The sequence below is a fragment of the Dinoponera quadriceps genome, unplaced genomic scaffold (genome assembly GCF_001313825.1).
Source record: "Dinoponera quadriceps isolate SergipeBrazil2010 unplaced genomic scaffold, ASM131382v1 scaffold424, whole genome shotgun sequence".
Classification (NCBI taxonomy): Eukaryota; Metazoa; Arthropoda; class Insecta; order Hymenoptera; family Formicidae; genus Dinoponera; species Dinoponera quadriceps.
This window is the reverse complement of record NW_014554557.1, coordinates 1,606,963-1,628,297: the sequence shown is the minus strand read 5'-3', so window position 1 is coordinate 1,628,297 and position 21,335 is coordinate 1,606,963. Positions and strand designations below refer to the sequence as shown.

Here is a 21,335-nt window from a genome sequence, read left to right as displayed (position 1 = left end):
CAGGTAGCATATATCCCTTGTTCCCTCTATTCTTATATCTCTATGATATATCCCTTGTTCCCTCTATTCTTATATCTCTATGATAAAAACTCTGTAGGGAAAAGTCTATTTTTTGTAACTGCACTTTCTGAGTTACGTTTGTGACCGGATGTCACTGACTAAGTAGAAAAGTCAACGTTAAACCAACCAGTCTCTGCTGAACCTTTAGAAGTGAACTTCCCCGAGGACCCTGCTGCCTAACCACGGTCGCCAGGGCGTTTTTAGAGACTCGCCCAAATTCTGGGAAGCTGGAACAAAGCCTGGAAAGCTGGACAGGCAAAGTCTCCCCAGATGCGCCTTTACTGCTAGGAGTTATACCGGGGGATTCCATTCCCGTTAGAGTCGTCGTCCCTGAGGAAGTGTTCGTACCACAGGACGCTCGTCTCAGGCGTATGGGTGTAAGGAAACGCGACAGAATGAACACGCACTTCGTAAAAGCGAATGAAAAGGAACCTATTTTCAAAAATTAATGAAACGATAACAGAAAAATACAGATCTATAAATCCTATAGTAACAGAATGAATTTACTGGACACAAAACAGAATAGTACGGAGGGTATGATGATAATTAACGCACTTATGGAATACGAAATAAGTATGTACAAGTGAGTGATGAATATAATGCGACTGATGAAAAGAAAACGATGAAAGAATCTTATACGACTTATCTACTAATACCACGCGGTCTAAACCACAAAAAAAAAAAACGTACACGTATAAAATAGAATTATCCCGCGAACCGATACGTCGATAAAACAAAACAATTATCCCCAAGCTTGGGAACGTTTTCTCCCTTTTTATGTATCTATTCCGACGCGGGACTACTGTCGAGAACACGTGGCGATCTGATCGGGCACGCACGGCGGGATGACGCAATACGCGTCACTTATTCCACCGGGCTGTCCTTTGTTTCCGCTGACGACGGGATTCTTTCCGTACTAAACTTAGCTTTCCGCTCCCGTCCACCGGTACCGCGGTCCACGTCGGATTTCCCACAGGGTGCCTCGGTTCTGCGACGAGTCTCAATTTTGCGGAAAATTACGGGGGGAATGGTGGCGATTTTTTAGATCACTTACCGTCGCCAGGCGTTCGGTCGTTTCTTCACGTCTCCCTGTGTCTCCACCAAGAGATTCGCACCAGGATATCTCCGCCGGCTTTCCTCTCCGTCAGCAACTTCTCCAAGATCCCTTGCCTCTTTCGTCCCTGCGCAGTTTCTTCGCTTCTTTCAATCGACGTCTTCTCGGATCCCTTGCCTCTTTTGTCCCTGCGCAGTTTCTTCGCTTCTTTGACTCAACGTCTTCTCGAATCTCGTGCTCGCCTGCAACTGCGTCATTTACTTCTTCCTCAATTTCAAACGTTTCACGGTGCTTCCTGATTTGCTATCGGGCTTGGCCAATCGCAGTCGTCTCGCTTTGTACCAGCCAGGGTCTGCGATGCCCCCTACCGGAGATCTCCTTTACTTCCGTTCAGCCGCGCTCTCCCACGCGACTGAACCTCCGGTTGCACGTTGTAATATTATTTACATTATTATTAAATTTAAACCGGGCATATGAGTTACCTTTCAAGCGGAATCTATTGATCTATTTAGTAATATATTAGAAATGCACCAATCGGACAATATTTCTAGAATGTTACTAAATATCACTAGAGCTCGACAAATCAATTGTGATTGGTCAATTTCTTACGGCTCAAGGTTTAGGGTGCGTTTGAGCAGCAAGTTGTTAGCACTGATCAGCTCTAACGATGTCATTCCACCCTTGTCGCATATCTAACGTGAGACAAAGATAAATAGACGCGTTAGCGCTAAAAGCATCTCCCTGAAGACACCCTCACTTACACTTATTGCAGATCCGGACTTAGTAGAGTTCGACCGTCTTCACTGGTATCTTATCGATGGCCGACATCTATGGCGCGCTTCGTGGTGTTTTGTGTTTTCGGAATTCTCTCTTCCATCTCTCTCCCTCCCTCTCTTGTTCTCCTCTGTTGCCCCCACCATTGATGCGCTGATATCGCGCGTCAACTCCGACCACTCGTCTCTCTCCTCACCTCCGATGTTCCCATCAGAGCTATTCTGTGGCACGGAATTAACGCCACGATCGACGAGTATCTGACGTACGAGTGACAACATGTAGAGTTTAGTTCGTCACGAAGTCATGTCAACGTGATCGAAGTTGTGAATCTGGCGATCAACATATCCACTCGTTGAAGCGGAGGACAGCCACGGCTACGACGACGACGTTCTCGTCGGCGTATCGATCCTCCTCGATGCATCCCTATGCTGGTAAACAGTCGACCTCGCCCGCAGCAGCAAGTCGGTAGAGATCACCACCACCACCGGGAAGAGATGGAGATCATCGGCGACTACGAGTACAATGGTCGTGATATGATCGGTAACGGCGCCTTCGCTGTGGTTTTCAGGGGCAGACATCGCAAAGTAAGCACCACTCCTGCAACTGTCGTTGTTTTGTTTGCGAGCGAGAATTAATCATTGATCATTTAAAATTTAAATAATAGACGGTAAAGGTATAGTCGGTCACAGAACGATTCAGCCGGATCTCTTTCTAATGAAGTTAGCAGCTCTACAAGTTATTACAATGTGAGTCACTACCCGCAGGCTTATGCGGTGATTGGTTATGAGAGAAGACGAAATATCTATACATATAAATATTGGTCTTTTTTATACTCTTATCTGATAAGAGTATAATAAATGTACTTAAGTTTTTCCTGAATCCATTGTAGTTTTGATACGTCGGATGTCGATGCCTTGTGTATCGTTGGTTCCTGTTATAACCAATTATTGTGTAAGTTCATCAGCAGTAGCCTGCAATTGTGGTAACTTGAAGCATTTCGAACTTCATAAGAAAGGAAGCTAATGCTTGGTTTCATCAATGTCAATTAAACCTTAACTTGAGTTTGTGTCTGTCTAAAGAGAGTTTAAATTTAGATCAATGTTTAATAAATATTGGTCAGGCACTAGTTGTTCTGCAACTGATTGTACTTAGATGTATAAATGTATAATTAATCAAATGCAAATGCGAACCGACGAGAACTCAATTCACATATATTAATGAATATGGATTGATAACATTTCAATTGCTTGCTGATATTACTTACTATAACAACTCAATTTACTAAAATTTTGGCCTTTAATTGTTTTTGCTTGTTTATAAACTTTAGTAACTACTCTTCATTTAGCTTGAACAAATTGATACAATTATCATCTACTCACCATTCTAGATTTTTTTGAAGTCTTTTTTAGAGTCTGTAATACTCTGAGATTTTCTTGTAAAACTTTATCAACTTATAAGATAATGCAATGTTTTTTTCTACTCTAAGATTTTTTTATCTTGTACAACATATCCTGTGATTCATGTTTTACAGAAACCAAATTTTGTGGTGGCCATCAAATGTATTACAAAAAAGAATTTGGCCAAATCACAAGAACTGCTCAAGGAAGAGATCAAGATCCTAAAGGTATATTTATTCTATATAAATTTGATTAATAATAGTAAAGAAGAGACAGAGAGAATATATTTTATAAATCTATGATACACATTCTTCCTTTATATATTGTTACAGACATATTCTTGTGTGTGTTTGTTGTAATAAGAATATTGATTTATTTTACAGGCATTGACCAGACTGCATCACAAGAATGTTGTTGCATTGTATGATTGTAAAGTAAGATCCTATTCATTTCTCAAAAAAATATTCTTTGCTGTGTAAAGCAAAAATTAAAGATTAAAAGATTAATATTCTCTTTATGCACACAGGACTCTACTCATAACGTCTTCCTAATCATGGAGTATTGTAATGGTGGGGATTTGGCGGATTACTTAACTGGTGAGTCCAATTTGACATATTTAAATAGTCTTATATTCGATATATCAAAATTAATATCCGACAATAAAATTAGAGTATACTTGATTCTGTAATATTTTGGTCCATTATTTAGTGATAAATTAAGTTCTAATATGTATGCATCATTTTTGCATGTATAAATTTACCTCTGCTTTCCAGCAAAGGGCAGTCTCTCGGAAGATACTATCAGGCTGTTTCTGAGGCAGATAGCCGAAGCGATGAAGATACTGCACGAAAAAGGTATAGTACACAGGGATCTCAAGCCGCAGAACATTCTGTTGAGTTATAGCGGCGGCAGAGCGTGTCCACAGCCACATCAAATAACGGTGAAGATAGGTAAGAGCTTCTTTTGTCTTAACATGTTCACTCAATTCTCTCATGTGTAACATCAATTTTTAACATTAAACCCTAACGTTAAGTTAAGCCAATGGCACACGGTGAATGTTTCCACGTTGAATCGCATGCAAAGCGAGTAAATTATTAAAAGCATAGCACAGAACGCAGCGTTTATGACATGGTAACTGTGTCGCATTCAACAGAAAAACACGCATCGTGTGCCCTACTAATAATGAAAAACGACAGTTTCTAATTTTGTGAATGTCCGCTACTTTCAGAGGGGCTATTACGGTTCTCGGGACGAGGTGAAAATGACAAAAGTGAGCAAATTTACTAGAATATTTATAATATAATTTCATTGGTCAACGCTTAATAAATTCGCTCACTTTTGCAATTTTTACCTTTCTCCCTCTCGAGAACCGTATAATAGTCCCTCCGGGCTTATTCTGACATGATTTTTACATGAATTTTAGCGGATTTCGGTTTCGCCCGATTTCTGAAGGATGGCGTGATGGCCGCTACATTGTGCGGCTCACCGATGTACATGGCGCCGGAAGTGATCATGTCGCACAAGTACGACGCGAAAGCGGACCTGTGGTCCCTAGGTACCATTGTGTATCAATGTCTCACCGGCAAGGCACCATTCCAGGCTAGCAACCCCCATGCGCTCAAGTCAATGTACGAGAAGAACGTGGACCTCAGACCCGACATACCGTCTGGGACGTCGCCGGAGCTGACGCATCTCTTGATGGGTTTGCTGAAGCGCAATCCACCGGATCGCATGAGCTTCGACGAGTTCTTCGTCCACCCGTTCCTCCAGGGTACTAGGATGACTCCGAGCCCGGTGTCCGCTGAGTTGTCGGCATCGCCGAGAACGACGGCGATGCCGGAGGCTGCGCCGATCGTCGATAGGTCGGAGGAGCCCGAGACGAGCAGTCCGTGCTCCAGTCCCGAGGACGATTTCGTCCTCGTGCCGAGCGATCTCAGCAGCGACGCCGACAATAATCCCAACCCGCAGCCGGTCAAGTATACCAAACAGGCGAGCAGGGACGCCGTCAGCCCGCCGCGGCCGTGCTTATCAAAATTTGGCGATTACACCAGGCAGACGAGCAGGGAAGCCGTCAGCCCGCCCAGGCCGTGCTACCTTCCCATCTCCGAGCCGATACCTGTACCGTGCAACCGGAACACGGCTCCGCAACCGTCGTCACCTTCGACGAACGCCCGGTCAGGAAGCAGCGTCGTGCCCCGATCTCAACCCATCAGCATGAAGCGCAGCGTGGACTCCCACAGGAATCATCCGCCCGACATCGGCTCTCTCAGCCCGCCAAGCGTGCAGTTTGTCATCGGCACTCCGCCCGGCAGAAGGTAGCCGATTCTATTTTCTTTATTCTGTCATAGTGCTTAAAGCCTCCTTCAGTCACTTAAAGCAGAGTCTGCAATGAGAATGTAAACCTTAAGAAATTGACCGATCACAGTCGATTATTCTTCTCATGTTCGACTGTGATTGGTCAATCTCTTAAGGCTTACGTCTTAAATTGTCACTGTAGACCCTGCTTAAGGTTAAGTCTACAATAGGTGTAGGTAAGTCTTAAGCCATATAATTAGGCCTATTCATGTTTCAACTAAATTAATATTCCACTGAAACTTCGTACCCTTTCCCCTTACCGCTGGGTTATATACTTGTTTCCCTCTAATGCTCGTTTCTATCATTATAATTTAAATCTAATCGACGATTAGTTCAACGGAATTAACCATGCAATCGCATTAGCCAATTAGCTGAACCGACCAATACGATTGAGTTAATTGTCAATTCAATTTCAATCATGATGATACGGGCATTGAGGCAAAGAGTGCAATCGGTTAGTTCGGCTAAAACGGACAAACCTAATTAGAAATGAAGAGAGATTAAAATAGAGAGAAAATACTAAATGTAACTTTCGTATCCGACAGGTTGAGCGAGACACCGCCGCCGCCGAATACGTGGCAGGTCAGCCCGGTGGCGAGGCACTCGCACACCCCGAGCGGTACCTCGCCGCTGCGTCGATCTACAGGTAACAATAGCGCGTCGTCTCCTCTGCTCACCGGACCATTGGCGGTGCTAGGCTCACCCACGTCGAGGGCTTTCCAGGATAATAACAACACCCTCAGGCACTCGCCTGTTATTCCATTCGGCACCAGGGCCGTCACTCTCCCCGAGATATCCGGTAATCCTCGTCTAAGAGCAATATTCATAATCGAGTCTTATATTTAAGATCGTCTTAGGTTCGTCTTTTACGCTATCTCCGTTGTCCCAATTCAGACGACTCATGAGATCACTCACTGAGATCTATCTGTTTTATCGTCCGCAGAAGCTGGCAGCTTCCAAAGCCTTTTCCCCGACATACCCCCGACGGCAACCGACGAGCGCCCGTTGACGTTCATCGCGCCCGAGCTGCCCGAAGAAACGCTGCTCGAGCGCGAGCACAACGAGATCCTGGCGAAGCTCAACTTCGTCGTGGCGTTGTGCGAGTGCGTGTGCGAGGTCGCCAGAACCAGAGCTGGGCCGCTCGGCAATTTCGAAGAGGCCGCGCCACTCGGCAGCATCGAGCAGGCCGGCAACGCGGCCACCAGACGACGAGCCGAGCAGGTGATCCTGCTGGTCCGAGCCTTGCAGTGGCTCAGCTCGGGCCTGAACCTGGCCACGCAGCAGCTCAAAGCTGGGAGATTGCAACCGACAGCCAGTGTGAAAGAGGGTGAGTCTCGCGTGGTTTTTTTATTTATGACTTTCACTTCCCATTTGTTTATATTTATTTCAACATCGTTCTGCGTACATATGGGGGTTCCAGCGTCATTAATTTTTATATAAATCCGCCATCGGTACGTCGTGCCGGTACTCGAACTAATTCAATCTGATTAATGTGTTACAGTTGTTAGTACCATGAACGAGAAATTCAGATTGTGCCTCACAGAATGCAAGCTATTGAACAGTGCGGGGCTCCTTCGACAAACAGGTGCCACGGCGGACAAGATATTGTACAATCATGCGATTCAAATGGTACGACTGGATTTCCTTCCTTGTTTGTCTCTCTAAAACTTGACCGTATATATCTATATTGTGAACTCGACGGATAAAAAGCGATGAAAAATAGTTGATAGATAAAAAATTCAACCACGATGGCGTCGGGTATATGATACAATATTACCAATATATATAATATTTAATAAGAGAGAACTTTGTTTCACAGTGTCAGTCAGCAGCACTGGATGAGCTGTTCGGAAATCCCGCGGAATGTTTCCAACGTTATCACACAGCGCAAATATTATTACACTCGTTGTCGCAGCATGTCAGCCACAGTCAGGATCGTGCTCTGCTCATCAAATGTACGTATCGTTTGTATCACGCTTGATTCCACTTGAATTTCCTTTCTGATAGATCAATCGTATTAGAAGCTATGTTTGTTGAAACCTCTTTGTCAATCTCAAGTTGCAGAATATGCATGCGCATTCTGTGATAGAACTTTGAATTCGCCATTGTATGTGCGTTCTATTATGTTCTATTTCCTCACCGTTTCTCCCTGCGGCCCGAGGTGTGAGAATCTTCGCAGGTCTCTTTATGTTCGACGACGTTTATTAATTCTACCGTGTGATTTTCAGACAAAGACGCCGTGGAGAAGCGGCTGTACGTGCTGCAGCAGCAGGGCTACATCTACGCGACCGAGCCCACGTAGCGCTTGTGAAACGCGGCAGCCGAGCGCAGCGGCCAAGTCCCGCCCGCACCACCAGCCGAGCCCGTACCATTACCGCACTCGATATCGCTCCTTTTATGTAATATATTCTGCCCTATTCTGTACAAAAGATGTTGAAAGCCGAAACACACGGTTACAATACGTCGCGATGCACAATAGGCGTTCGCAGATGCTTGCGGCGTTCGCCGGATGTACGTTCCAAAATGGTACCTTTCCCCGAAGAAACGCATCTTTACCGCTCGCGTGTCGATTAAAGCCGACTCTTCCTAATTGCATTACGTTGTGGGCTTTCTGTGCTCACGATGAAGTGGTTCCATATTTGCAATTTGGTAAAAAAAGGGAAAACCGCATCGAGTACGGAAAGCGCAACAATATTTGCGACAAGCAAGCGGGTAGAGAGAAATGATAATCGATCGTTCGACTGGCACGTGTCATATCTCAAAATTAAGATTGAACGATCAAGTAAAATTATCGAATATCAAGCGTGTTAACGAAATATCATATATATATATATGTGAAAGTATCCACGTACGTATATCCGGAATTTTGAGTGGTAGATGAGAATTGACTTGTAGCTGACGTTTGAATAATTTATGTATCGAATAATTTTTTATCTCCAACACGCAAGATCTCATTGAATCTCCGCGAAAATCAAGGGTGAAGAATCCGATTTTTAATCTTTAAGACGATTTTCCCCTTCATTCTAGTCGTGCAGCAGGAAATCTGCAGAAATACAAGATCATTGGTTCCTCGCCAACGCGAGAAACGTTCATCCGGTGAATGTAGGAATTTCTGACGCCTAATGTTCGCTAAACGGGACAAAGCGGCTGACTATCTCACCAAGACTAATTAAAAAGAAGCTTTCCGTAGTTCCATACGGAATAGGGTAGATAGCGAAGTGAAAGTGAAAGCCCGCAGCATCCCCCTCCCTTTTTTTCCCCTCCATTCTCCCTCCTCCCCGCGGCCCGTCATCATCTCTCTCTCTATCTCTTTCTCAAGATTTCTTTATATGATTTATTAACTTAGAATGACTAAGGTATTATAACGATTGTACACTGTATAATGTACGCATGGTCGAATTAACTAACCTTTATTTCGTATCGATCAATAAACATGTGTATACTATACGGTGTTGTGCATTCAATGCAAAGGCACTTGTCTCGTCGCTCTCGGCTGCGCTGCGCTGGTGCGAACAAGTAACGTTAATTGTACAAAAGTAACGTAATTGACGATGGGCGTTCGATCGTCCGTTTCTCGCGAGTCTCCAAACGACTTCTCAACCACCATAATTTCACCCTTTCTCTCCCCTCCCCCCTCTCTCTTTCTCTTTCCCTCGAAGTCGTGAATTCGCGCGAGGTAATATTATTCACGAAAATAGAGAGGAAATGTCCAATTGAGAAATTATTCTCGTAGGGAATGTCTTCGAAGAAGTTCGACTTTCACGTCTCACGGTGATCAGACATTCTTATCCATTGTCGTGAGTGTTTTATATGTACACATATTCTTGTTGGATTCCTTGTCCTTTTTTTTGAAATAATTTTCCGACTGTGTTACGTTCGTTGGCCCATCAATTAGCATTAAGCTAGTGAGGTACGCCTCTTCCGGCGCGAACTAGGAAAAGCCCCGTCTCTCCCCGTTCTCCCTCGGTCTATCTGTCTACGAAAACGCGACCTCCTTGACCTTCTCCGCCGCGACTTCCTCGTCGGCGGGGATCTGTTTGTTGTCCCGATAGATGAAGTAATTGAGCGTCATGGCGAAGATGTTCCAGCACATGTAAGGAATATTGAGGTAGCCGGCGATGGGGTTTACATCGTGGAACGTGATCAGGAGCGCCGCCGTGTTGGTGCATAACGCCGCGTACTCGTAGAGAGCCTGCGATATATGGTGTAAAGCGTTAGTTTAAGGGCGTCTTTCACCGAACTCGGATTAAACTAATCGATGAGAACAACAACCCAGAAGACGTTTTAGATATCCTCAGCAAATCACGCACGAAGATTGCTCGCGCACGTAAGCAAAATTTCACACGACACAGAGGAAAAGATTTTTCTGGATTGAGTGGAATCTATGATTGAAACAAATTAGTTTCTTTTGAAACAGAGCAGACAAACGAATGTTCGATCCAACAAACCGAATTGTTTAGTTTGCCAAACAATAAATATCTTACAAGTTTCAAGTAACGATTATTAATACGGGGACGTACAAGACACGCGTGTGTACATGCGTGTACGCGTAAAATGTAATTACCCATTTGATGTGTCGAGTACCGAACATCAGCGGCACCCACGACCAGTTGAGGACGATATTGAGGGCGTAGGTGGTGAGCGGCAGACTTGCCCCTTCGAAACCGCCCCCGTCCCGCCACACCATGTACGACGAGTAGCCTAACGTAGAGTAGAGGACGATCCACACGGGCCCGAACAACCAGGTCGGCGGCGTCCAGGACGGCTTCTTCAGGGACTGGACAGTGTGAGCGACGAGTCAAGAGAGCGCGACGTACGGATTATATATATATATATATATATATATACATACGCGCAAAGCAGCCGTATCGTTATATCATTAGCGAAGTAAGATGTGTAATTTATTGTAAACTTGGGCATTTCTGGTAGCTGAAAGCTAGGTAGACGCGAAGTGAGTAGGCAGGTGGACAGGCGAAATAGGACGGTAGCAGGCCTTCGCGATTCGCACGGGTCCCCGCGTATCAACGAAGTAAAAGTAGCCTGAGATAACGTATCAACACCGTGTACACCGTGTATCGCTTTACAGACGAAGTGTACGTAAAGATCGGCGGACGATACGCGAATTTCTTCTCTGGAATGTTTTGGTAACTTCATTCGCACGATATCTCTTAGGCAGGTCTGTTTCGTATATTACCTTTCTGTACACTCGCGTTTGAGTATCGTATATACGTACGAGTGTAATTATGATTATAAATAACGCGTAATTATAAGCTATTAATATTACGGTGACGAATAATATGTATGTACGTATATGTACACAATGACATTTATAAATATAAATATAATGTGCAATTGTGTAAACGATCATAATTATAAATAATATTATCCAGTTATAAACGGTAACAAATAATTATATATATAGTTAAACTTTCTCTAATTGCATGAGCAGTTAGATATGATATTTCAATGTATACGTAATGTAAATTCCGTCGAATTCTTATCAAACTCATTTCACCTTACATAACTTCCTTACAGAATTGATTCATCCTGTTTAGAGAAAGAAAAAATAAATAAATACAATTTCTCTCTTTGTTTTTTAAAGTCATATCTCTAAGATATATCTTACTGGATATATCTAAGTAAGAATAAAAAGAATCTAGAACTGTTTGTGCACAGAAAAGAAACGCAGAGATCAAAATCGAGTGTGAGAATGCTGACGTTATACCTGAAGCTAAAAATAGACACTGCATTTGCTATAACATGTTATTCCAGTTACGTCAACAGTATTCATCAGCGGCGTCTCGCGATATCGTGAAATATCGTTGATACATATAACGAGAAATTTTCCGAGATTGAACTCGCGAGCGCGAGATACTCATGCCACAGATCGTTACGAAAACAAATCCAGCCACCCTGTTGACATGGAATACACACCGAAGTGTTACGAATTTACAACACACAGCCGAAGTTAAAGGGAGAAGTGGTAGATTATAATATTTACATTGTGTGCTATATCAAGCTTCGCGATTATCGATTCGCCCGTGATCGCGCGTGACCTTCGCGCGAAGTGTCTGCGAATCGTTCGTAACCCGGAATGCCGATGAGAGAATTCCGCATTTGCGAGATTTCCGATAACGATTCTAATTACCCAATGACGCAAAACAGACGCTGAACGATCTAATGCGTGTGCAGTTGCGGTAGCAATGCGACAACGTGTCCCGGCGCCGAGACGTCGCGGTGCATTCGATCCGCTTACCTCGTACCAGCGGATGTTTCCCTTTATGAAATAGCCGACGATGAAACAGCCGATGTTGGGGGCGACCGTCGCCGCCACCGCGGGCCAAACGATCTTCACCGGCATCTCGTCCTGCTGTATAAAATATCACGTTGTGCCGTTGATTCTTCTTGTATGTGTGTTGCCTCGATTCGTTGAAAAATTAAAATCACGAAGCGCGGAACATTGGTTTTGCGCGACTGATAGAAGTGGCGAACACTCCGGGATAAACTAGGTGCGATCGCCGTGCTTGGTCACGGGTGAGCGTTAATTTCTCCGTGTTATCGACGAATAACGTTACCGGAAAAGAATGAAAAAAAAAGTGTGCATACCTGCGCAAACTGAGAGATGACGGGATGTGAGGGGTAATTCGTCTACGCTGCACGTCCCCGCGGAAAGTCGATGAACGTACTGGCTATTCGTCCGCTAGGCAAACGGTTTATGACACTAGATCATAGGCTTGACTTGACTGACGCGGACTTGCGTAACAGTAACGTAACTATTGTTATAGGTGCCTCCCTGTGTTCCATCGACGTTTCTCCCTTTCAACGTTTTTCTTCTGCGCTACTACACACTTTTCGGCGGGATTTGGCAGCCTTGCATGAAGAGTCAATTCTCGGCATATTGGACGATAAGTAATCGTCTTGATTAAAATTAACTTTGATATGATCGACGCGCAACTAGAAGAAAAAGTCGTTGTCGCGATGATATATAATTCAGTATCGCGCACAGTTAGGTATGCAAAACTACACGCTAAATCGGTCCAATAATTCCTGAGATATTTTGGGTATCGATTAGCGAGAACGAGCTTCACGAGAAGCAGGAATAACAGCGTTACATATCATTTTGTAACGGGCTTCATATAAAATGTAAATAAAAATATAAAGAATCATCATTCAAAAGGACATCTTCATAAAATCACTAAATGTCAATAATGTTGTTAACAGAAAAATTCAAACATTGAGCGTTTTTTTCGAGCCACTCAGATATATGTAACCCCTTAAATTAGAAAGAGGAGCAAAACGGGTGGGAATCGAATCACTCGCGAGACGACGCGGAAGGTTCGAACAAATCGCGCGACACGCAGTACACACATGTATGTATGTATATAAGTTTTACTATCACCATTGTGTTACAAATTGAGCGTACAGTAAAATGTACACTCGGCCGCCGCCAGGTGTACATCGACGACACGCGCGTTTTCGCGCCTACATTTGATGCGGATGGAAGTCGGGGAAAAAGAAGCGAAAAAAAGAAAAGAGAAAGAGAAACGCAAAGAGAAGGAAAATTAGCAAGTCGGCTAACACGTAGCGACTAACTACCGACGAACTTCCTTTCTTTGTGTACTAGTACAGCATTAGGCGGCTCGATTCACGCTTTTATTTACACATGCGTCTCAATAAATACACCGACAGCGCAGTAATAATCATATGGTACATAAGCACCGCATCATCCGAGGTCTCTTTGCGCAACAAGAAATTACATCCACATTTCATTCCACATTTCATTATCATCGGACGAATATCAATGAGAATCGCGCAAGAAATCGCGCGAGAAATCAACGCAAGATATCGACTGTACACAGGCTTTATTTACGAGCCAATAGAAACATTTAGAATATTTGTCTTCGACCGGTAAGTGCGAAGAGATGCGGAGAACATTACAATACATGCGGCTCCACAAAGGAAGATGAACGTATTTTCTCTTCCATCGAGTCATTTCTATCCGAGTCAACGAGGCTGTTCAAATTTCCTTTCGAAGGTAAACGCGCACATATTTCTTCCTACGCACTGTTTCGCCGTGTCTTCAAAAATCAAGGAAAAAATATTCCAATGTTTCGTTCCCGTCAATTTTCGCCCAGCATTCGATATATATATATATCTGTAGAGCGGCTACACTTTACAAACATGTGCGTGGGTGTACATGTATGCGAATGTGTATGCGCGCGCGCAGCTGATCTAGAAAAAGAAAAGAATTAAAGAATATCTCCTGTATTTTTAATCCTTTCTTTTATATCCGGATTGTCTTTTCCGCGCGCGTATGTTCCGTGTATATGCATATACGTTTGCTCGAGAATAAATTAACCGGCTTTCGATCTCGAACCGCTTGACGTCGATACGCACGTATCGTCGCTATCGATAGCACAATAGCTAAATGTTAATGCGCTTGAAAATAAATGCGTGTGTTCGGAGTCCCAATGAAAATTGTATGCGGAACGTCTCGGAATAAACGGAATACAACTGTTTCGAAGTCGATCGTTCTCTCAGGGGAACACATTGAGGCGCTACATAACATTATTCAACAGTCATTTGTCACGTAGATTAGTCGAAATGTTTTCTCTTTTTTTTTTCTTATGTATTTTGAAACACTCGACACAAATGTGCACTCGGAATTTCTCTATCATCCCCTAGTTTTTCTATGTGAAAAAATATACTATTAACATATTAAGATAACTTGTAAATATAGATAGATATATTATTACAACATAAGCTTGCATTGCTAGGAAGGAAGATAATTTGTAAATATATATTTATTAATATATTATAATATATGTTTATATATTTACAAATTATATATTCTCTTCAACTGAAATGTCTTAGCAATTTCAAAACTTTGGGCAGATAGAAAAATTTTGATTGCATACTTAAATCCGGCGTAGAAGAGAATTTGTTAGCAAATTAAAACTTGCTAAGCAAATGTGAAAACAAGCGGTGTGACAAAAAAGTTGCGCGTTATCCTCGAATAATTTAAAATGAGAAATTTTTATTAGAACGCAAGGTAAAAAAAAAATAAAGAAATGACGCATTTTTATAGTTTGCTACCAATAGATTTCGACTTAAAGTGGAATCTCAATTCTTGAGATTTTCTGAAGTTAAAAATAGGAAGACAGCAGGGAAAGAACCTTGTCCCCGAAAGAATCGACACAAAACTTTTGCGAAATGTATCGTCGAGATTGAGTCCGTTTATTTCAGGACAGCCTATAGAAAGAGCGATCCCGGAAGAACAATCGATGACGAACTTTGTCCAAGAACATAATCGAAAACAAATCACGTTGCATTCGAAGTCACATGAAAGTGTCATGCCTTCGATTATCATGCCTGTTTTTTCGTTTTTTTTTCTTCTCCATGCGCACAGTTCAAGCGCAACGAGAGCGCAACAGATAGAGAGAAAAAGAGAAGTATCGTTTGTTACGTTAGAAGAAACTGGCACCAGCACCCATATACAGCATAATAGTCTCGTCTTATTTCTTATTACTCGTTGTAATCCAGTTTCGGTGGTCTGGTTGTGTCTCTCACCAACTGATCAGCCGGAAGTACCGTGTCTTTTTCCTTCTCTCACTCGTCCTTATCATTCTTGCTTTCCTTATCGTGCGTGTTTTCTCCCCCGGACGCGAACAGATGGTGCTTGACACGTTCCCGACGCTTTTGAGGGATCACCATAATAGTAGTTGTGATGTTGCCCAGAAACAGCACTAAGAACATTGCGCTAAGCACTGGCACATGCCACGTTGCTTCTGGATGGAACGCCAACTTATACAACGTGTATGCGTTATGTAGTTGAAACAGATAGCCGAGGAAAAGGAATGGAAGCAAGAACGAAAGACCACGCCACATCCACGAATGGAAACCTTCGATGGTGATATCCATGTTATCCCTCTCGCCCAGTGCTTTTAATCGGTAGAGCACGCCACGTTGGTATCGGAATTGTAAGTATTGAACTACGCCTGAATGATTACGCATATATTAGATAAAATGATAAATTATAAGTGAGTGGTTAATTACATGCGCGCACACATAAATTTAGTTATATCCGAGTTATTTTATCTTCTCCCCTCGATTTGATAATTTGTGTCGTGCATAAAAGGAATTTATACTAAAAATAGTTCTGATGTTACTAATTATAATATTAATAATTTTGTATTAATATCATATAATATATATTACAGGAAGGAAACGTGTGCATTCTGACACTGCCGGAAATTATTTTACGACACTTACTGATGTATACATTGAACCACATGAACTGGCCGCGGAATTTGTACCACGCTCCTGTGTTTGGCCATACTAGTAGAACACCGGACACAACGGTCGAGAGGAAGTGATGAAATCTCCACCAGCCTTTTATTCTTGAACCATTTACCTTAAGTATACTTTCCCTTATCGTTAATGTGCAGTAGTACCAAACCAGGAGGAACATAAAACTAAGTTCTAGAGTCCTGAAAAATGTAAGCGAAAAATATTACAACTTCCTGAACAGGATGTAAGTCGATGTTAAAAAATATATCGATGGCATCTCACCTTATATTGGTAAACAAATTTAATACAGACAACACGAAACCAATTACTGATAGAACTAACTTAAACTTCTCATATTCATCTTTGTATTTGAATCTGAAAGCCAAGCACTCATCATGAAATCAATCCAGGTACAATAATGTGTATCAGCTATGATTATTAACATACTTATCACTTTTATTCAATATGGAGACATTGACATTGCCCAGAATAATTTTAAGGTATGTGCCATTTGGCTTTGGCAAAGTTTGTTCTATCTCGTAAAGCTGTTGTTCTCTTCTCATCATAGATTTTTGTAACTTCTCTCGCGTTTCTCTTGCACTCAAGCTGAGAATAGGTGAGAAAAATAAGACATGTAATTGAAGAAAACGAAGTACACATATTTTTTTATCAAAAGATTTACGTTAATATTGTGAACTTACTTTTTCATGGATTTGGATATTACACCAATCCGATATTTTTGATGAGAAATACCTTTTACACATTTTGCTTGCAGTTCACCAACCTCTTCTAATTTTGCGAGATACACCCTATTTAGTGCCTATAAATGTGGAAAAAAATACTGGTTAGTAATTATTAGGATACAGCAATTATACTTTGTCTAATTATTAATTAATGACTGGATTACAAATATAACTTGTAAATGTTAATTTAATCTCTCTCTCTCTCTCTCTCTTTATCAGTGTGACTCTTATATTTTTTCTAATTATATTATTTCTACTTGACAGAATCGATCGAAATAATCGCGAGAAGATAATCGACAGTCCTGGCAGGTTATTAAAATTGTGCAGCATCACTGTTATCGTCGCCGTTCGGCATTAGTTGCGGCTAAAAAATTTGAACCAGTCGAGCACCTTTCCTCGCGCGTGATCGATTTATCGTAAAACGGGACGATCACCAAGGTCGTCGCCAACGTCACGTGACGAGCGGATCAGCCGATCGGCCGAAATAGTTCGGTCTCTCCGGTCAAGCACATTCGCGAACACGTCAGGAACTTAACCTCGCCGCGAAACCCGTCTAGTTCGAGCCCGTCGAGCTCCGATGTGACATGACTTTCTCTCTCTCTCTCTCTCTCTCACCTCGAGTTCCTTATAGTCTCGTGCTAGATCGTCCCAGTCCTTGACGCAGGACTCGGCATCGATGTCCATCGCGACGGTGTCACGCGTCCGATGGGGTTCAGTCGGAGAACACGTCTGGTTCGACGGATCGTCTCTCGATCTCTTTCTCTCTCTCTCCCCCTTTTCTCTCCCTCTCGATCTAGACTACACTGGAGTGCACTTTTCGCACACTCGTACCGAAACGTAATGAAGCCAGAAGCGACAGAAGCAGGAAGGCGCGAAAGAGTGCAGAAGAGTGTAGATAGAAGCGCGGAGGCGGCTTGCGGCAAAATGCAGTGCAATATAACTGCGGCACAGCACGCGTCGAATCCACGGGTCTTCGGGTGGTAACGAGCTGTAAGAATGCTGCAAGAACGCTGCGAAGGAGAGAGAGAAAGAGACAGACGGGTACAAAGAGCAAAGGGCATTCAATGCGTCCGATAACAATCGATGATGCTCAATGATGATGCCGATAAGAGACAGATGGAACGAAATACGCTGCCTGTAGCCGCGCGTACGTTGAGTATCGAATTTTAACGTACCACCCAGCCTTGCTCTTGGAAATTTCGAGATCGATGCCGAATTCAAGCGTGAAAGAAACGGGAGCAGGCCGAAACAGAGTACAGAAAGTGCAAATGAATACGAACAATACGAACGTGTTGCCGAGCCCGTTTCTTTCATCCGCATTGCCTTCGCCGCTATATTTATCCTTAGACGTTATTTCTTTTCACGCGCATCTTTCAGTTTTTGCACACAGCAAGTTTTAACACATCGTCAAGATGAACCGTTCAATGTCATTTCGCTCTTCGTTCGACGATATCGACGCTCGATCGATCTTCGAACGGTCGTTGCGTCAGGCACGTCGATACATCGACAATTCAATTGCGAATGGAAAAACTGCGAAGACACAAGGACAAATAAAAAATATAAATTCGAACGTATAAAATTCTTTTTATATTCGTTCTTCTCTCTCACATTTTGCCCCTTCTCCCTTTTTTTCCCACTCGGTGTTTGATCATGCATACGCTCTACGTCGTAACGCTTTAATATGCGTATCGTGGAGGGTTTCTTTTTTAAGATCCAAAGACGTATATCTCTGCTGACGTAATTTCTATTTGTCAGTATGGTTTTTAGCTCCTGGGGATTTCCATATTCACATTCTTTTCCTCATTATTTCCTCGGCAATACGGTCGGTTTCTCACGTAGAACGTGAAATGAGAACAATGAGAGATGCGAAAACAACACCATGCTGAATTTCGCAGAAAAGGAAGGCGCGGGTTTGAGCGTCGAGATTCGTTTAGAATAAATTCCACGCGTCTCGATGTATAATCGGCGCGTTTTCCCTTTGCTTCGGACGGCTATCGTTTTGGCTATTTTGATATTCAGATTGTTTCACTGCATTATTTATAGCAGGCAATCGCGCTTACATATCGGACACATCACTTTGAGATTTCTCGAAGAGGACCGTTCTCCGTCTCTTTCGTTATCCGGAATCTTCCCTCCTGCCGTCCACAGTCCTGCATTTTAAACGCTGGAAAGTCCGACGAACTACGCGCTCGAAAAGAATTTTGAAAAGTACGGAGCATATCGGAAAGAACAAACGGAGTATATCGGAAAAGACGATGTTTCTCAATTAAGCGGACTTCATGCATTGTGCGATATCTCGTTAGTTCGAAATCCTTACGAGGTATTGCTCGTGCGAGTGATGAAAACAGAGCAACAATAATTTCTTACCGGCCAAGTTATCGCAGCCAGTAGTATTTTTTGTGAGGGAAGGGAAACCCGATTGCTCGGATACAGCGTATATGTTCCACCTATCTGCATAAATGTTCTACCTACGTCAGATACGTCGCAGGAAATTATTGCAGAACGTGTTATTCGAAACATTAAAGCACCCTTCGAATATTGATAAGTCATCGATTGGAATATATATTCGCAGGAATCTACAATCCTTCGAATAAGAGGGCTAAATGCTAGTTGCAGCTTTATCGTGGATCCGGACTGAAGGGTTCGATCGTGCAGCTTTGACCGAGGCCGCGAAGGGGATAAAACTGCGGGGAACGACCGTTCTAGATAACGGCATGCCCGGGGAACGGTATTCGATCTCCTGCTGGCCTGCGAACTCACGAATCCTCTTGCGGCTGGTTCCGAAAAGGTCATCGCGATCATCGGCTGCCGCCGCGTTGCGCTGCGCTACGTTGCGCTCCGCCCCGCTTCGTTTCCTTCCGGTCGCGCTTTCCTGTTTCGCGCGGCCCGGCACCAGGAAGCCGGGAAGCCGCGCGAAGCAGTGAAGTTCGGGATGCTCGCCGGATGAGTTCGGCTCGCGGAGTTCGTGTGCATCGGGTCCGGGGAGTGCCGGGAAAATTCGTGCGCGGATGTCACAGTTTGCGGACGCTCCGGTGCAGGAAGAGCTCGTAGTTTCCTCAACAGTGCATGTTCGCGTAAAAAAATATTAATTCGTACAATAATTTCGGGAAGAAAGTATTTTCAGAATAGGCCTTATTTTAATGAGTAGGAACAAAATGGGGATCGCAAGAGAGGGAAGGAACAATCGGATGTAACAGACGTTGATTTTTTCTCGATGAACACTAATGTCGATTAAATTGACATTTCCAGAAGTACGGTCGGCGTCGTGTATGCCGTTCCTTAGACAGAGATTTACATGATTTCCAGCGTTACTCACAAGTCTGAAGATCGCAAAAGTAACTCTAGTTACGATGGCTCTTTTTAAGGCCCCTTTTTAAAGCCTAAGAAGCTTTTTTAAAGCCTTATAATAGCTTTAACCTTAACCTTAACCTTATGTACATATGAGAGATTGAAAATTGTGTAACGGTAAAAAGTTTTAATCTAAGGAATGATACAGCATACGCGAAAATTTCACGGACCAAAAAATTCGTGCGAATTAAAGTGCACGCGCGCACGTTTGAGAGACACTGGACTAAAGGACAGCCGTCTTATCGTTAACGTTCGCACTTTCGAGATTGCGATTTCGGTCCGGTCAATCGACATAGTCGCTCACGCGTTAGAAAGTGCATCGGTTTTTGCGATTGCAGTCAGATCAGCACATTCGCCTCGCAGCATGTATCGTTCCATTGACCGTGAACGGGTTTCGTGTTCACCGGCGAGAAACGCTACGCGTTTCGTCTCGTCGTCAGCGAAAGATAAAGCTCTTTACAACTTGTCGCGCTTAAAGTGCACGTTACCGTATTGTTCTGTTTTTTAATTGCACCTTCTATCTGTCGCGCGAAAGAATGCATGTGTTGAGTTAACTATAGCGGGACGACGTACGTTCGATGTACAAGCGGAAAAAACAGTTCGATGGGGCGGCCAAGTGCGACGGAGAGCGCGCGAGATAAAGCGGCGTAGACGCTTTTAAGTGGAAAAAAGAAGGAGAGCTTTCTTTCGCACGCGCAGGGAGAAAAAAAACAAAGAAAAACGAAACGTGCGAAAATTTCGTCGCGGGAGGCGAATTCCTTCCCGTAGGGATTACGTATTCCCGTAGGACGCGAGGACGCGTCACGATAGATTAGATATCGGTAGATATCCTATCCCACATAGATACACGATGTATCACACGTGCGTTGTCAATTAACAACGAGATAAAAGAGTCGGCCCGTGATAAACGAAAGAAACGGCAGTCCTCGTCGCGATCCGGATGGACAGATAAGCGTTATTTATCGGGCGCTTCGGAGGGAACAGGGAAAAAGTCTACCGTGAGGAGCGCGACGCAATGTAAATGCGTTAAGACGATAAATGCGAGACGAAAGTATATATCGAAGCGCAAAAGTCGAGTTGACGAGTGAACGAACGACATGGCATTGGCGGCACGCGCGGACGAAGCCGGAGCGAAGTGTAACCGACTGTCTCGATTTCCAAATAAAGCATTCGATAATAGTGCACGACGTTATTTGTGTTTACACTCGGAATATAATATATTAATAATAGACGACGGCCACAGTGCCGTTTTGAACACCGAGGAGAACGATAAGGTAAACGTTGAGGTAACTAGAGAAATGTGGTTTGTACAAT

The 21,335-nt window shown here is 43.4% G+C and overlaps 3 protein-coding genes and 1 long non-coding RNA gene across 8 annotated transcripts; 2 read left to right on the top strand and 2 right to left on the bottom strand.

Moving 5' to 3' along the window:
* The first annotated feature begins 1,842 nt into the window (after nt 1-1,842).
* LOC106752040 (serine/threonine-protein kinase ULK2) lies at nt 1,843-9,087 on the top strand. Its single transcript, XM_014633412.1, has 11 exons — nt 1,843-2,472; nt 3,420-3,512; nt 3,669-3,719; nt 3,812-3,881; nt 4,059-4,235; nt 4,709-5,600; nt 6,186-6,439; nt 6,584-6,967; nt 7,142-7,269; nt 7,460-7,595; nt 7,869-9,087. The coding sequence occupies exons 1-11, from the start codon at nt 2,314-2,316 to the stop codon at nt 7,940-7,942; spliced, it is 2,418 nt and encodes an 805-aa protein (XP_014488898.1). The 5' UTR covers nt 1,843-2,313; the 3' UTR covers nt 7,943-9,087.
* Nucleotides 9,035-12,358, bottom strand: LOC106752042 (translocator protein). The gene is made up of 4 exons (XM_014633418.1): nt 12,247-12,358; nt 11,897-12,010; nt 10,205-10,417; nt 9,035-9,832 (listed from the first exon to the last, which is right to left on the bottom strand). The coding sequence occupies exons 2-4, from the start codon at nt 11,999-12,001 to the stop codon at nt 9,617-9,619; spliced, it is 534 nt and encodes a 177-aa protein (XP_014488904.1). The 5' UTR covers nt 12,002-12,010; nt 12,247-12,358; the 3' UTR covers nt 9,035-9,616.
* LOC106752043 lies at nt 12,018-12,937 on the top strand. Its single transcript, XR_001375111.1, has 3 exons — nt 12,018-12,174; nt 12,426-12,783; nt 12,862-12,937. It is a non-coding gene; the product is annotated as an uncharacterized LOC106752043 (long non-coding RNA).
* Nucleotides 12,938-13,011: 74 nt separating this feature from the next.
* Nucleotides 13,012-18,110, bottom strand: LOC106752041 (transmembrane protein 120 homolog). 5 transcript variants are annotated; one of them, XM_014633413.1, is made up of 7 exons: nt 17,289-18,110; nt 16,632-16,750; nt 16,378-16,536; nt 16,213-16,305; nt 15,913-16,130; nt 15,211-15,638; nt 13,012-13,872 (listed from the first exon to the last, which is right to left on the bottom strand). In XM_014633413.1, the coding sequence occupies exons 1-6, from the start codon at nt 17,355-17,357 to the stop codon at nt 15,250-15,252; spliced, it is 1,047 nt and encodes a 348-aa protein (XP_014488899.1). In that variant the 5' UTR covers nt 17,358-18,110; the 3' UTR covers nt 13,012-13,872; nt 15,211-15,249. The 5 variants fall into 5 exon arrangements, with proteins under 5 accessions (XP_014488899.1, XP_014488903.1, XP_014488902.1 ...); XM_014633417.1 differs by lacking the exon at nt 15,211-15,638 and having other exon boundaries at nt 17,289-18,106; XM_014633416.1 differs by lacking the exon at nt 17,289-18,110 and adding an exon at nt 17,064-17,256 and having other exon boundaries at nt 13,012-15,638.
* Between the last annotated feature and the right edge of the window lie 3,225 nt (nt 18,111-21,335).